This window comes from Anabrus simplex, chromosome 10 (assembly GCF_040414725.1).
Source record: "Anabrus simplex isolate iqAnaSimp1 chromosome 10, ASM4041472v1, whole genome shotgun sequence".
In the NCBI taxonomy this organism is placed as follows: domain Eukaryota; kingdom Metazoa; phylum Arthropoda; class Insecta; order Orthoptera; family Tettigoniidae; genus Anabrus; species Anabrus simplex.
This window is the reverse complement of record NC_090274.1, coordinates 71,331,331-71,347,937: the sequence shown is the minus strand read 5'-3', so window position 1 is coordinate 71,347,937 and position 16,607 is coordinate 71,331,331. Positions and strand designations below refer to the sequence as shown.

At 40.4% G+C, this 16,607-nt stretch overlaps 1 protein-coding gene across 1 annotated transcript in view; it reads right to left on the bottom strand.

The window, feature by feature from the left end:
• RpLP0-like (ribosomal protein LP0-like) overlaps positions 1–6,205 on the bottom strand; it is a 49,954-nt gene extending 43,749 nt beyond the window's left edge. The window contains exon 1 of the mRNA XM_067154347.2: positions 6,011–6,205. Coding sequence (XP_067010448.1) covers positions 6,011–6,038 — 28 coding nt within the window. The 5' untranslated portion in view covers positions 6,039–6,205. The remainder of the gene's footprint in view (positions 1–6,010) is intronic.
• Positions 6,206–16,607: the final 10,402 nt, after the last annotated feature.

Sequence of the window (16,607 nt, the reverse complement as noted above, 5' to 3'; positions counted from 1 at the left end):
GCGGTGTACACCTTCAGCATTTGCCTGGAGTGAAAATGGGAAACCAAGGATCAATACTTTAGCCCTGGAGACAAGATTTTCACGGCCTTCTCGGGAAGGATGTTGTCAAGCAGTACTCAATGCTGTTAACCTCTCTACTTAGGAGCTAACGAGCGAGTGGTGCTTCGATAGGTGGTGGTGATTGATGATTATTGTTACACCATTGACCTGGACTGGTTCTTGCCGTGCGGACAGTTAGGATAGGATCTGGACAAGACCTGTGATATAGGGACAAGCAAAGGGGCGCTTTTATTGTGTTGCGGTTGGTAATGGATTATGATTATCATAATTGACGTGAATGAGATCACATGCCACTTTACGTTGGCCAATAGTTATACAAGTAGCTACTTCAGCAATGAAAATGGTGTGTAATATTCATTAGGTTATAAAAGTAAATCTAGTTCTTGGGGCGGGATGGTGGGTTCCTGGATATCGCTATGAACACATCTCTCCTCTGAGATGCATTCCAAGTAAGATTTAATTAATTTCCATTTGTAACGTTAGAAAAATCTTGTCTCCAGGGCTGCAGTTTTAACAACCATGGAAAACCATATTCAGGGCTGCTGACAGTGACTAACAACTAACTAAAAAAATTTTTTTTGTTGGTATAATTGCTATATACTCTTATTTTGGGGTACAAAAGTAAAACAATTGGATTTTGGGGGTACATCAACCAAAAAGTTTGAATACCACCACTGATCTAAACCACATGCAGGACTACAGTAGGAAAAAAGGCAGCAAACTGAGGGTTTGGATAACATTATACAGAATTACTTTTCTTTCTGGAGAACAATAACTCTCTGGGGAAAGCAATGAAGTCAGGCAGCCCCACTCCACACTCCTAAGTTGACGACCAAATTGGCATACCCTGACAAGTTTGAGAGAACAAAACACAGTTTACTTGCTAGGTTACAGAGAATCGTGTGTGCAGCTTTTAGTAAATATTAAATGACAATAAGATACAGTAAAACCTGTCTTAAACAGAGCCTCTATGAAGCAGAAACCTGCCCTTGACGAAAAATTATCCCGGTCCCTTAATTTTGGCGTAAAATGTAATGCAAACTGCTGTAGATTAAGTGGAACTATGCCCTTAAACAGAAAAATTCCAATCCTCCAAGCAGATTGTTTAGCAATAGCTATCGTGAAAATCATTACAAGCAGTTCAGTAGTTCTCACTACGCGAAAAGGAGGTGGGGAAGAAAGATGATATGTTCGTAGAAAAAACGAGATTGCAAATTGAAGGCTTATCAAGATGCTGCCATAAGTTTAAAGGAATTACAGGAATTTGCAGTACAACACAATTATTTGGATAGGCTCTGTGTAATTTCTGAGTATAATTTTAAATTCAGGTACCGTAATCAAGAATAAGACCAGTGCAATTCAGGAAACTATTTGACTGCTGGAGAATGTACAATACTGGTAAGAAAAGTTATCATTTTAATGTGCGACATATTTTCAAGTGTCCAGTCTGAATAAATAGAGAATATCACATGTTCATTAAGTGGAAACTGCTTTTTCCCAGTCCTTAGGGATTCTGTTCTACAGGTTTTACCTGTGGCGTTGTGTGCTTAAAATCTTTGGGTGTTCACACAGAGCCGACAGATTTAAAAAACCCGATATGAAGCAGCCATCGGATGCATATCGAGCAGGCACTGCCGCGATCACACAGTAAACTGTGATCATATTCGCCATACCGACAGCATTACTTCTTCAAGCTCTAGCTACGCAATAGCCGAAGTTTGTAATTCAAAACAGGGTTATAATTGGCTGGCGTGGTGCGTGATTCAAATCAAAACAAAGTGAATCTGCACCTAGGACTTCGTAAATGCGTTCTCAATGTACCGTACCCAGAAGTCTTGTTATCATGCAATATCATGTAAATTTCAAGAATTTAGGAACTACCACCAGTGTTCTCTCTAGGACCTTTTTAATGAGCCCTGCTGTATATACAGACCGCCCGGCTAACATAAGCCAGATATGTGGTAGTTACATAACATTAATACATATGAGCCTGGGTACTCCAAATAAAAATATAAATACTGTAAAACCTTTAATTTAAATGATAAATCTTCATTACTGTCAAGCATAATTGCATCCATTACATCGGATTGGGAATGTATAGCTTGACTATCACGTAAGGTCATGAGCGAGCGGTATCTGAATTGGCATGGAATCACATGCGAGCACTCTATTCCGCGGGGATGTCACAAACCCGTATGCCACTCAACAGCAAGCGAATGGTGAGCCCCAGTGTTACATGATTATGAACGAGCAGTAGGATACTAGAAGTTCCAAATGATCTTATGTCTTGTTTATGATAATACTAAAATAGTTCAATTTCCCAGTTATTTTTAATTCCCTAAGGGGAATAAGTTGCAGTTTTATCATTCATTTTTATGTAGTATTCCCCACCTGGCTACTGATCCCTAGCATCCGGCTAATGAAAATTTCTGGGGGAGAACACTGACCACGATGTTCACATGCTCGTGTGATCCTTAAGATGAGACACCCATCGGTTTTACTGTCCTTGCCTTTCTTCAAAACATTTTAGGAAAAGCTCAGCTTATCCTGTCTACCTCCAGGCTTTGCTACTGCCCACATGTAATTCAGTCCCTTCTCATTAATCCGTTTAAAATGGAAACTATCAAAGGCATGTGTTATCAATTTTGGTAAAATTTTATTACCTAGTTTTGGAAAAAAAAAAAAAAAAAAGAGGTTAAAGATCCCTCATGGCACTGCTTTCATACTGTCACAGTACATATACAAAAGGCTGCCAACTAGTGCCAAGACTATACGTCTGGATTGGTAGACAGGAAAACAAGCTATACTAGTAATAACTAAAGTTGGCGTATGACATTTTTTAGAGGGAGGTCCGTTTTCTGTCTGCCGGGGCAGGATAAAGGGAGTGGCGGTATGGTTGCCATGGAGATAAAACTTCTGGGCAGCTTGTCTTGCTGGGAGTTGCCAAACCTCTCACTTCACTTGTGAGTTAGATCTTATTACAAGCAGTTCAGTGTGAGTGGCATTCTATTTCTATTTTGTGGCCGTTAGTAAATTTCTAATTGTATTTTAAATACTATTTACGTACGAATGAACAATCATTGTATTTTAATTTATATTTCGAGTACGATGAAACACGCCACGTACTCTACCGCTAGGTGCTGTGGAAAAGAGTACACGATTTATGAAACCCCGTCCTTCTTGTGCAGCCTTTTCCCCTTGAACTCGCTTTTTCTTAATTGTTTTAGTCCTATACTTATGCCAATAAGGTGAACAGAGACAAACTATGGGACAAAGGGGACGTTGAAGGATTTGTCAGGCTACAGGTAGCACCCCTGTTAAAGAATAATAATGTTATTGATTTTACGTCCTGTAGCACTTTCAAATACCACCAGACTGAGCCAGATCGAACCTGCTAAGTTGGAATCAGAAGGCCAGCGATCTACTGTCTGAGCTTATCAGGCCGGTCCCTGTTAAAACTAATGCAACATGAGACCAAGTCATTTACAGTCACAGCAAAATTTGTCCCATTTGCGATCACTCCCATTAAAGTGGAAAACAAGAATGTGAAGAAAGACCAGTTCATGTCACAGCGGTCAGAATGAAGGAGGGAACAAGTGAGCCGGAAGCGAGGGGTAAGAGAATGTAGAAAGGAATGCTCGAATGTGGCAACATCGCGAAATGGCACGTGCAATGCTCCTCCCTCCAACCTTACCTGTCATACGCCAACTTTAGTTAAGTCTGGTATAGTCGTACACAACCAACAGTACGAGTAGGCTGCTGTCCAGGTCAAGCTCAACTCAACTCAACGTGGGCAGGCTGCAGGCAACTTGGCTTACTTTCTACTGTACTACAAAACATAGCACTAAGGTCCATTCCTCTTCATTCTCATGATGAGTAACTTAAGGCTTCCTTAAATGACTGAAGAAGCACTATAAGCTGGCACGTACTATCCTGAACATAACCTAGTATTTTAACAGAGGGGCCTTCATTCTCTGAAACAGTTTCCATAGCATCTATCATGGAGTGAACTGACTGCAACAGCTCATAACTGTTCCACAGAATGCTAACATTCAGTTTTAAATATGAATTAAATCTCACTAGCAGACCTCTTCTCTTAAAATATTCAACCAGAGATTTGACTAAATGTACAAGAGCCGATACATTAGGAAATTTTTTCTTTCAAAGACAGTTCACTCCGAACATGCTTTTTAAGACCGTATTTAATAACGACGCATGAAATGGAAGATGTTTGTATATTGTTCCCCCTCTAGCAAACTGTCAAAAAATTAGGACAGCTGAAAGAAGTTTTGATTACTCAAAACAATGTTTATATTTAATGACTGGTTTTATGTGATAGCCATACAGAACGAGCTGCAGATGTGAGACTTTGTCAGAGGGTGGACATTATATAAATAAGAAAATCTAGACCACAACTTCAGAACTACAGGTACCCTAGTTTGTCACTTTTGCTAGTTTGCCATAGTGGGCACGACACGCCGAGAGCCTTAGCAATATTGTTTTCATGGTATTTTACAAATGTAATATTGCAAGTATTTTCATGTCAAACACCCAGAGCTTTCAAACGATCTTCCAACTCACTGCGAATACTTCCACCACTTTCTGGGAAGTTGTAGAATGCTGAACACGTTAACACACTATATATTTGTACTGTGCACTGCCTGAGATCAGATACCAAACCAGATATTGTGAAACATTTTACTGTGCACTTTGAATGCCCTCAATGTCTCAAGTCCTTGGTACACATTCCATGCACTTTTCAGCCACCAAGTTCTTATTCTCTTTTAAGATATTTGTAGATTTTAAGTTTTGGACAAATTTGCATATGGGCTCTGGGATACTTGGAAGTTTCTGAAGGAGTGTTGAGTAGCTTTTTACAAAAATTCCATTGGAAGAAACATGAAAATTTTCCTGTGCTGAAATTGAGCCCTCTTCCAGGACTAGCGTACATTCACTACGTATTATCGACACCTCAACTTCCATTATGGTTTATTAATTTTCCTGCTACTTGCAACCACTAACAACTGAGCTGCACTTAACATATATCTAAACAAACACACAGTGCCAAGTCCAGCAATCAAATGGATCCTCCGAAACTCAGCAGGCTTCAGGGAACCCCGGTTTGATCGCTATAGTTTGTATGCTCAGTATGCGTGTATGTATGCACTCTTACTTTGGTAACGTGAAAGCTAAGCAGCTCTACTTGTCGTAGAGTTGCTTGGGGGAAAAGCCGGAACCAGAATTCGTACACCTTTGGATCCAATATAACAGTCACATGTACACAAATAGTATGGAAAACTACGGTTCTTGACCTACTCAAAATGTCTCCATCATATTTCCAGTACCTTAACTATTTGGAAAAATCTTCTGTACGGACGACTCTGGATACAGAAAATGCCCATAATAATAAAATAACCCTGTACACAATAGGGCTTAATGTTCCGTGCCCTTAAATTGCTCGTAACAGCATTGGAATTGGGAGCGAGCTATTAACGTAAAATTCCTAGCAACCGCCGGGTTTTCTTTCCAGAAATCCACAGCCATATAATTATTTCAAAAATTCACACTAGGCACGAGTGCACGCTGGGCACCAATATACTGTTATATAGACAAGATCCATCAATAATCGAATTAAAAAATAAGCATCTTGATAGTTAACTAAGGATATACGTTCTACCTAGCTGAATCACCCATTCAGATCATTTACCTTCGGTGTCCTGATACACACATTAAATAACATCATCCACGTGCTAGCGTGGGACATTTCGCCATAGATACAAACAACTGGAATTTCACACACACATACATTAAATAACAGCGTATGCCCTCGTCTAATTAAACAATTAAAAGAAAGGTATAAACAAAAAATAATTAAGAACAAATACGAGTTGACATTTCTAACTTACTACATCTTTAAATTACATTTAATAAGAAATAATGCGTAACTTACTTTTCTTATCACGTTTGGATTTCGGCATCGTGTACACCTGATAACTTCAAACTGTGCTTATTTAATGCCGAAAACCCATCCGTCGCATCAGCAGCAGGACCACAATAACCATAAAACACGTGCTAGTAGAGTTCTGCCATGCTGTCTATTCTATCCTCTTTGGTCTTGAGCTTAGGGGGAGGGAGTGCAAGTCGACGAAATGTCACTCGCAACCTCGCGGTAGTCGATACATTAACAAGGAATGTCAAATTGAAAGATGTACTACTTCATAGTAGAATTATTTCAGGGAAATTCTACTTTGCTTAATGCCAGAGTAGCTGTACGTCGTTATAGTTACAAGGCAATATGTACACACAGCTGGTGCAACGTGAATAGGTCGGATATTGCAGGACGAGAAATAATATGTTAATTTCGAGACGTTCAACTGAAATAAATAAATCTACACTATTAATAATAATAAGGAATTTAGTCTAGCCAGGTTTTAATTAAGGCACAACGTGGTAAGAAAATGGGAAACCACGGAAAACCATTTTCAGGGCTGCCAATGGTGGGATTCGAACCCAGAATCTCCGGAATCGAAGTTCACAGTTTGTGATCCGAACCACACAGCTAACTCGCTTGTACATAAAAGGTGTATTTGGCCCAGAATAAATTATTTTAACCGTCGAACTTTTCCTATGATTATTTCTTCTCTCGGTTGTCAGCGTTGATGTACCGGGTACGATTCCTGGCGCGGTTGAGGTATTTTAATCGTAACCGGTTAAGTGCCTTGGCTCAGAGATTGAGTGTTTTTGCTGTCCCCAACATTCCTTTACCGTAGGCAGTCCGTTCGTGTGTCTCGTACGGTGTGGATCGTTCTTTGGTTGCAGTCTGGTGTTTGCCTGCGGTGACAAGTAGTGTGTGACCGTTTGGCGAGTGTGTGTCTGTGTACGCTTTGGTGATGGATACTGATAGTGGCGGAGATGAGGCACCGGATCCCTCATCTAATGCCAATGTTGGTCGTGAAGAAACAGTGCCGATGCAAACCGATTTGATTAATCTCACTTCAAATATGAATTCATTACAGCAGCCTTTACAACCTCAACAGTCTAATGCCGCTCAGCCGCCTCCTCCACCTCCCCCACCTCCTGAAGAATTGGAGGTTTATCAACAGGCTCATTTTGGTCCATTTATTGTATTTGTTGAATCAACTAAGTCGAAAAATATTGGTGGGCTACATCCCATGGCGCTTGGGCGCTTGTTTTACGATAATGATATTTTTGTGAAAGGTATAACGCCCAAAGGACGAAATAGATTATTGGTGGAATTTAGTTCCGCGATCCAAGCTAATTCCTTTCTACGTCATTCAATACTTGCAACTCACTCATTAAAAGCATATATTCCCAGTTCCAATATCTTTCGTGTTGGACTTATACGCGGTGTGGAAAAGAATCTGTCTGATTCTGACATTCTTAAATACCTCAAATCTGATGTTCGGATCAAATCGCTCAAGCGGCTTAACCGTAAGGTTGTGGAGCCCAGTGGAGTGAACTACGTTCCTACTGGAACGGTTAAGATTGTTTTTCGCTCTCAGACTCTTCCTCAATATGTCTCTTTGTTTCAAGTGCATTTAGAGGTTTACCCTTTCATATTTTCCCCGATTATCTGTTCAAAATGTCAGCGATATGGACACACGATTAAAAACTGTCAGGCTAAGTCACCCCGATGTGGGCATTGCGCGTTACATCACCTTACATCCGAGTGTCAGGAAAATATTCGCCGCTGTGTTCACTGTCATCAGGAACATTATACTGGCTCATCAAACTGCCCTACTCATCAACAGCAAACTGCCCTTAAAAAGCTTATGTGTACAGAAAATCTATCCTTTTCCGAGGCGTCTGCTAGAATACCCTCGACCCAATTTGACATGTCCAATAATACCCATCTTTTTCCACCTCTTCCTTCTACTAGTTCCACTTCACCTGTGGAAACCCCGAGGAAACGTAAATTTACTCAGGTGGTTATGAAAGAACCCTGTCCCATTCCAACACCTGGTTTCGATAAGTCTGGGTATCTTAATCTCATCCGACCCACTCCAGTGTCTTCACATACCTCGGTCTTTCCATCCACCTCATCTTCATCGTCCACGATTCCGTCTACGTCCCGTAATTCTCAGTGTTTACCTTCGGCTCCTTCTCAATCATCTAGTTCCCCTGTACTACGCCAAAAGGCGTATCTCCAAAGTGGTATTCATCAACTATTTCTACAACTTATTCAATTATTAGGGGACCAGCCACATGTCGCTCATACACTTTATAAGCTTCGTGACTGTGTGCACACTATGTTCTCTTTAGATGCTACGTATCCTGCAGTGGAATGCTAGGAGTATTCCTTCTCAACGGTATGAGTTACAATTTTTGATAAATGAAATTTCCCCATTCATTATAGCATTACAGGAGACTTGGTTTTCCCCATCCTCTGAGTTTTATTTAAATGGCTTTAATGTTGAACGCTGTGATGGTGTTGGTTACGGCGGTGTTGCTTTATTTATTCACCATAGTTTATCCTATCAACGTCTTCACATCTCGTATTGTCTACCCCCATACATTTGTTATTGGTATCTCATATAATCGCCTTTCCATTATTAACCTTTATTGCCCTCCAGATCTTTCTATTTCTCACATTCAATGGTGTCGATTCTTGCAGCAATTTTCTTCTCATAACGAGCTTCTCCTCTTAGGGGACTTCAATCTTCATCATTCTATGTGGGGAAGCCGTAGTGATACTTCCCTGGGTTCTTATTTCGTCACTGACTCCCAATTGCATGACTTTGTCATTTTAAACGATGGTTCTCCCACGCGCCTCACTCCCCCCGGCTCTCCTCCCAGTGCTGTGGATTTATCATTATGTCGTCCTGCAATGGCTTCGATTGTAACTTGGCACCGTCTTACTGATACACATTCTATTATTCTTACGTATGGTCTTGGTAGGTTTCCTAGTTCTTCTTCTGCTCCTACATGTATCAGTAATGTTCGCTCCCTCCGTCACTTTGATAGAGTATCTTTTATTTCTTATGTTACCCATCGTATTGAGCTTATTTCGGATAATATTTTGTCCTTTTCTACTCTCTTTCAATTTATACAAGATTATCTCGATTGTTTTCGTCCCTATAAACCTATTTCTTTCCACTCTGCTCGCCCCTATTCCTTTTTACGATGGTGGGACTCAGAGTGCCATAAACTGGTTCTTAAACGACGACGCTTATTCCGGATATATAGGAAAACATTAGCCCCCCACCATTATTTCCATCTTAAACACCATATTGCTTATACTAGACGAGTTTTTCTTTCTAAACGCCGTGCTGCATGGCGATCCTTTATTTCCTCCCTAAACGCTCATACTTCGTCTTCTCACTTATGGAGTGCAATTCGTTCCCTTACCCGAGCTTCTCAATACATTCCACCCTCTGTCGCCCCTCCACAGATTTTATCTATCTTTCTCAACTCCCTCACTCCTGATTATGCCGTGCCCGACTTTACTATCCCCCTGTCTCCATGCTCTTCCCGCTTTTCTGTATTACTCCAACCTATACACCTTTCTGAACTTGAGGCCACCTTGTGTAATGCAAAGAGTTCGTCTCCGGGCCCTGATTATATATCATATGATATGCTCCGGATTCTCCCTCTACGTGCTAAACAAGCTTTATTAGCTCTCTATAATAATATCCTTCTCACTACTTCTGTTCCTACCTCTTGGAATGATTTTTTTTAGTGCCTATCCCCAAACCTGGTCAACTTCAAACTGATGCTAACGGCTTTCGAGGGATTGTCCTTGGTTCGTGTATCCGCAAGATGTTTTTAAAAATTCTCCTTCAACGAATCCTGTGGTCTCTTGAATATTATAATTTGGTTCCCAAATATCAATTCGCCTACTTTAAAGGTCGTTGTGCTCAAGATGCTATTAACATTTTACTTATCGATATTTTATTAGAGCAAATTCGTAAGGATTGTCTTATTGCTATTTTTTTGGACATACGAGGAGCTTTTGACTCCATACCACATCATCTTCTCTGGACTAATCTTGCACAGAAAGGTTTTCCTGCTCATTTTCTCCACATCTTGCGTAATTTGTTTACGTATCGGAAACTTTCACTTAAATCCGCTTATTCTTCTCTTCCTTGTCGTCTGTCATCTGTCGGTGTTCCTCAGGGAGACATTTTAAGTGGTCTGCTTTTCGCCCTGTATATGAGTAATCTTGAACAATTGGTTACCCAAAAAACTCGCATTCTCTTTTATGCTGATGATATAGTTCTTTATTACTCTCATAGTAATGTCGATGTGTGTCGTCAACATATATATCAGCTAATGGAGCAAGTCATTACATGGCTTACTTTCCATGGTCTTCAACTTTCTACCTCCAAATGCTGTGCAATGTTTTTTACCTCTAAGCGTAGGTTTAACTCTGAGCCACTTGTTTTCGACTCTCATGTCATTCCTTTTTGTTCCTCCCATAAATACCTTGGTGTTATGCTAGACCGCTCGTTATCTTGGAAACATCATATTACTCAGTTACGTAATTCTTCTGATACGTATATTAAAATTCTCCAAGTGGTTACTAGACGATCATGGGGTGCTGACCCTGGCACAGCTCAGTTGTTATATTCCGCTACTATTCGCTCTAGACTCGACTACTGTGCGCATGTTATAGATACTGCGTCGGATTCTGTTCTTAACCACTTAAATACTTTACAATTTAAAGCCCTGAGAACATGTGTTGGAGCATTGTTGTCTACCCCTACTAATGCTCTCCTTGTCGAGACCGGTGAGCTCCCTCTTCCCATTCGCCGTAAAATGATAACATCTAAATATTTACTTAACTGATTTGCTCTGGCTCAACACCCAATGCTTCCTAAATTGCAGTTATTAGATGAATATTCTCTTCTTTCACAGGCCCGCCGTCGTAAGATGCCTGCTTTGTTGTATGCATATCAATTTCTTCTTTCCTATAAAAACACTATCTTACGCACTGCTTCTTCCCCCGTTTATTCAGTAAATTTTGATTGTTTATTTTTTGTCCCTTCTATCATTATCTCCCCTACATCTTCCTCTTCTATTCCTGGTTCTTCGTTGACTGGCCCTCCTTTTAAGAAGCTACGTTTTGCTCTAAGTGATTCTGGCGTCCACATATATACAGACGGCTCAAAAAACTCTTCTGGCGTTGGAGCAGCGTTCTATATTGTCAATACCAAAGTTGCTGAACTCCATCGTTTACCCAGTGACTTTTCTATCTGCACTGCGGAAATTTTTGCTATTCGTCAAGCTCTCATGTACATTAAGCATCATTCTATACCTAACGCAGTTATTTATACGGATTCCCTCAGTGCAGTTCAGTCGCTCAAGTCATCTCATCTTTCTTTTAACTGGTATTTGTATCATATTAAAAGTCTCATTTATACTTTGTATCAATCTGGGGTGGTTCTCACTTTTGTCTGGGTCCCTAGTCATATAGGTATCTATGGGAATGAACAGGCGGATTTATTCGCTAAGCGAGCTGTTCGTGATGGCAAGTCCCTACTTCAACTTGCAGTTCCTCTACCCGATTTTTATCCAGTTCTTAAACATTATGCTTATGGTCAGTGGCAAGAAGATTGGACTAGATCAGCTTCTTATAAAGGTCGCTATTATTACAATATTCAGCCTTGTATTCCTCCCTATCCTTGGTATTTGAAGGGTAACTATTCTCGCCGTCACATTACCAACATTATTCGTCTTCGCTTTAACCATGCTCTTACTCCTCTGTATAAACATCGTTTTAACCTCTCCCCCACTCCTCCTGCCTATGTGGTACTCTGAGTGCTGATGTAAATCATTTATTATTCCAATGCCCTGTGTATGATTCTTTTCGTCCGGCTTTTAATTCTCGTCTTCTCAGTCTTCAGAAAGCTCTCCCCACCAATGTCTCCTGCTTGCTTACCGATATGTCTCCTGCTCTAATACATGCTATCAATCAATATTTGGATGACTCTCATCTTCATTTGTAAATTACTGTCTGTTTATTGTTTGCACCGTTACATACTCCTGCTTCCACTGTTTTTTGCTTCTACGCACTTCCTTTGTTATGTTTCGCGTTACTTAAGGTGTGTACATAGACCCGATGCTCAACTGTTCTTGAGACCTTCGTAGTGAAATTCATTGCGTGTGACCTTCGTAGTGGACTAATTGCGTGTGATTTCGCATTATCAGTGTAATATCACGATAATAAGTGTAGTGGCTGGGCGAAATAATAGAGCCCATAACCTCTCCGACAACAACAACAACAACAACAACAACAACTTTACCGTATATTCCGCAAAGAACACCATCCTCCCTCACAATAACACGCAGTTTCCACATACACGGCACATGGCACTCATCCTCGCAGGAGGTTCTGCCTTAAAGCTGGTTTACATTAGGCTAGTAGGCTATTTGGGAAAGTGACTATGTTTCTAGTGACACAGGATAGCTACTATCCCTACGTAAACTCCTGGGATAGCCACAATATTAATCCTTTCGTCGCCATAAGACCTATCTGCATCGGCGAGATCGTAAAGCCACTAGCAAAAAGAAAAAAAGAAAAAAAAGCAATACTAATCCTAGCGAGCGAGTTGGTCGTGCGGTTAGGATCACTGTGAGCTTGCATTCGGAATATAGTGGGTTCAAACCGCACTGACGGCAGCCCTGAAGTTATTTTTCCGTGGTTTCCCCATTTTCACACCAAGCAAATGCTAAAACTGTACCTTTATTAAGGCCACGGCCGTTTCCTTCCAACTCCTAGCACTTTCCAATACCATTGCCATCATACGATCTATCTGTGTCGGTGCGACGTAAAGCAAATTGTTTAAACATCATACTATTTGAGAGAGGATAACGATTTTGAAAGCGGGACATACCACCCTGGCTACCCACTAGGACATTTTTAATCTCTTGCGTACGAAAGATTGAGACTGGAGAGCATTACGGACTGAACCGTCCTGCTAAGGAAACTTATAGTGGTGTCTCAACGGCGCATTAGCTGCCAGCGTCGTGGTAAGGAGTGAACGTGTTTTAACTGATGAGCTCGCTGCCACAAGGGGGGAGAAACGTCGGTAATGTTACGACTGAAAGGCCGAAAGAACTTGAATACTTAATATACACAGTTGGGCTTTGCAGTCAAGGGCGATGGGCAACGTGCGCGTTGAGTGTGTGATGATGGTGATGAGTAGGGCCCGGATATTTATGACATGTCATAGTTTATTTCTTTATATTATTTCAATGGAAAATACAAGTTAAGCATGATGTTATCTACGGCGTCTAAAATTATGCAATCTTCAAGGGGCATATAACTTCATATTTGGCTTTTTAACGTTTTTGTCATTTTCCGGTAATTTTTCATTTTATGGTCATATTTCCCCTGAATTTTCGTGGAATTTTCATATTTTTATCTTTTTATTCTATTTTCGCATACCTGCTTCCAGTCGTCTCAAAGACGGATTTTTCTTCTTTTTCTTCTTCTTCTTCTTCTTTACCTGTCAATCCTCCAGGATCGGTTTTTCAGCGAGGGACCCCACCTCTACCGCCTCAGGGGCAGTGTCCTGGAGCTTCTGTTCTGGGTCGGAGGATCCAAATGTGGAGAATGACCAGTACAACATCCAGGCGGCCTCACCTGCTATGTTGAACAAGGGCCTTGTAGGGGGATGGGGAGATTGGAAGGGATAGACAAGGAAGAGGGAAGGTAGCAGCCGTGGCATTAAGTTAGGTACCATCCAGGCAGGAGAAGTGGGAAACCACGGAAAACAACTTCCAGTTGACCTCACGAGGCTGAGTGAACCCCGTTCCAGCCCTCGTATCACTTTTCAAATTTCGTGGCAGAACCGGTGGCAGCTAATCACACTAACCACTACACCACACAGGCGTACAAGACGGATTTTTCATATTTGCTAATTGTTATCTCTAATTTCTTACTATTATTTTTCTTAGAAATATGCATTTACAGGTGAAACAGAAGGGTTAGCTGTATAGAAGGAGACAGATGAGTAGAAAGCGACAGAAAGGTTAGCCCCAATCGAACTCTAAATGATTTGACATATTTCAAATATGGCCAAATAACATCCTGCGATATTAAGCGGTATTTTTCCCGTTACAAGTCAATGTTTCGTGAAAATAGAAGAACGTTTGTGTTTGAAAACTCTAAAATGCATGTAATTTGCTATTGTAAATCTTTCTGATCGCCCTTCAAAATGTGACATTTATTTAATTGTGTTCAGAGTCGAGAGTTACCCCTTGATTCAAAATGTAATACTAAAATTAATATTATTACTTATTTATTATTGAATGTTCTAGATTTTAAAAGTATATTTTTAATATAACGTTAATTTAAACCGCGGCAAGATTTTTAAGATTTTGAAAATGTGAGCAAAAAACTTTTAAGTCATATTTATTGTCATATTTTAATTCATTTATAGGTCATAAATGCTTGCATGTTTCTAACACTTTTAGGTCATAATCATCCGGGCCCTTGTGATGAGGTAGGAGAGAGGTTATACTCCTTGTTGGCAAATAGCCTAGTATATCAAATAATACCAAGAGGTCTACTCAAGGTGTAACATCCCCATCCAAAAGACGAATTAAGAAACGAGATGTCTACTTCCGGAGGTGCACATGGCCCTGAGGTTCACTCAGCCTGCATCAAGAATGAGTACCAGGTTAATTCCTGGGGGCAAAGGCGACCGGGCGTAGAACTAACCACTCTAACCAGCAGTGGCGATTGGGGGGGGGGGGGCGAGTTGGGGTAGACCCCCCTCACTTTTTGTAGAGAAAAATTACATTTTATTCGCATTTTAGACGGCTGAAACTAGGACTTATACGAATGATTTAGAAAAGCAATTTGTAAAAGGTCTGTTCCTTATAAGCTATTTCATTCCTTTATTTTCTTTAATTATTAACAAAATTATTAGCGGAAATACGCACAAAATGTCGTTCGTCTCAACTAAACGATGTGTATAGCGCCATAGCAAGGAAGAAGTTCATCCCATGACAAGACCTGCCATAAGGCAGAATACCTAGATGATGATGACAGCAAGTAGTGGAGACTTTGCACATGCCGTGAGAAAAAATAGCAGGGGTATTTTCTTCCTTCATTTTACGGTACGTTGAATCGATCATTTCTGTGTGTTGTTCTTTTCTTAGTGCCCAGTATTTCTTCATTCTTTCTGATATTAGTTTCCTCTCACCTCCGAGATAATAGATTTGGTTTATAACGTAGGTTTGTCTAGGAACCTTATGTTTACGTCTTTAGTTATTACTTTAGGTATTCGATCGAATAGCGAATTTTCTGTATTTTTTCTTCTACTAGGTCTTGTTCAGTTTCTTTAAACCAGTTGAGTTTTGTTTTGCGGTTACGAAAAAATTCAGAGAATCAGGGGTATTTAATATATATTTGCCAAGGTCATGGACACTGAAGTATGATTCACCCGCTTGCCGCGCGCATTCGTCAGTCTTTAGTGTCCCTTTGTTTCTTAGTGTGTAGTCAAATACTAAATGATTTTTATCGTATAATCACGCCGTATTTCTAATTAATTGTAATAAATGCGTAATATTGTTCTTTTGGTGAAAGTTGTATTGTGTAGTATTGAATCAAAATATTAAAAAAACTATTATTACCGCACATAAATTGGTAAGTTGTCAACATTTACCTCTCTGTTGACATTCGCTCAGAGAGCACCAAAAACTTATCTTTTTGTAGCTTGCTTCTTCAGTTTTTATGTACCAGGTGGCTCACGGACGCCGTACTTTCTACTTATAAATGTCCCGCATGTATAAGTGATGTGTGGGGTGTCTACCAACTGATTTTAACAGGGGAACTACTGCCAGCGGGCAGGTTACGTCAGAATATGAAGGGATAAGAAACAGAGTCACACTCGCAGCATGTTACTCAGCGCTGCCGGTCGAATACACCCCTTGCATTCGTAAACATCGTTTTCGACCGCATAGTTCTAAGGCTGGTGTATGCTACAGCCGCACTATATTGCTGTCTGCATATCGGTAGTAGCTAGTGTGATCAGCAGCGGTGAATACACGGACATTATTTTAATCTACACAATCTGGTCGGAATGCAACAGAAGCTCCAAACAGACGTATGCCTTCTACATACGTACTTCACCAAACAGTATTAGTTTTTGTTTCATACATGCAACTCTTCCATCGAGTCGAATGTCTACACGTGTATAAATAAATAAGTTATTAGATTTAATTTTATACACCTTTGGCGTGTCTACAAACAGTAGCGGCGATTAGGGGGTGCGGCGAGGAGGGACAGTCGCTCCCCCCTCCACTTTGTGGAGTACACATTACATTTTCATTCCACTTTAGCCAGCTGGAACTAGGAATTATATTAAAAAGCTGTTTGTACAAACCTTGTTATCTTATCTGCTAATTCCTCCGTTTATTTTCTTTAATTATTAATGTTACGGAGTTATCAGTGGAATGCAGAGGTGAAAGAAGGTGCGGGCTGGAATGGGTCTAACTACAAGTCCGAAAGATGATTTAAAATTCCAGTAAAGGTTATATTTTCAATAGACAACAAGATTTAACAAATTTTCACT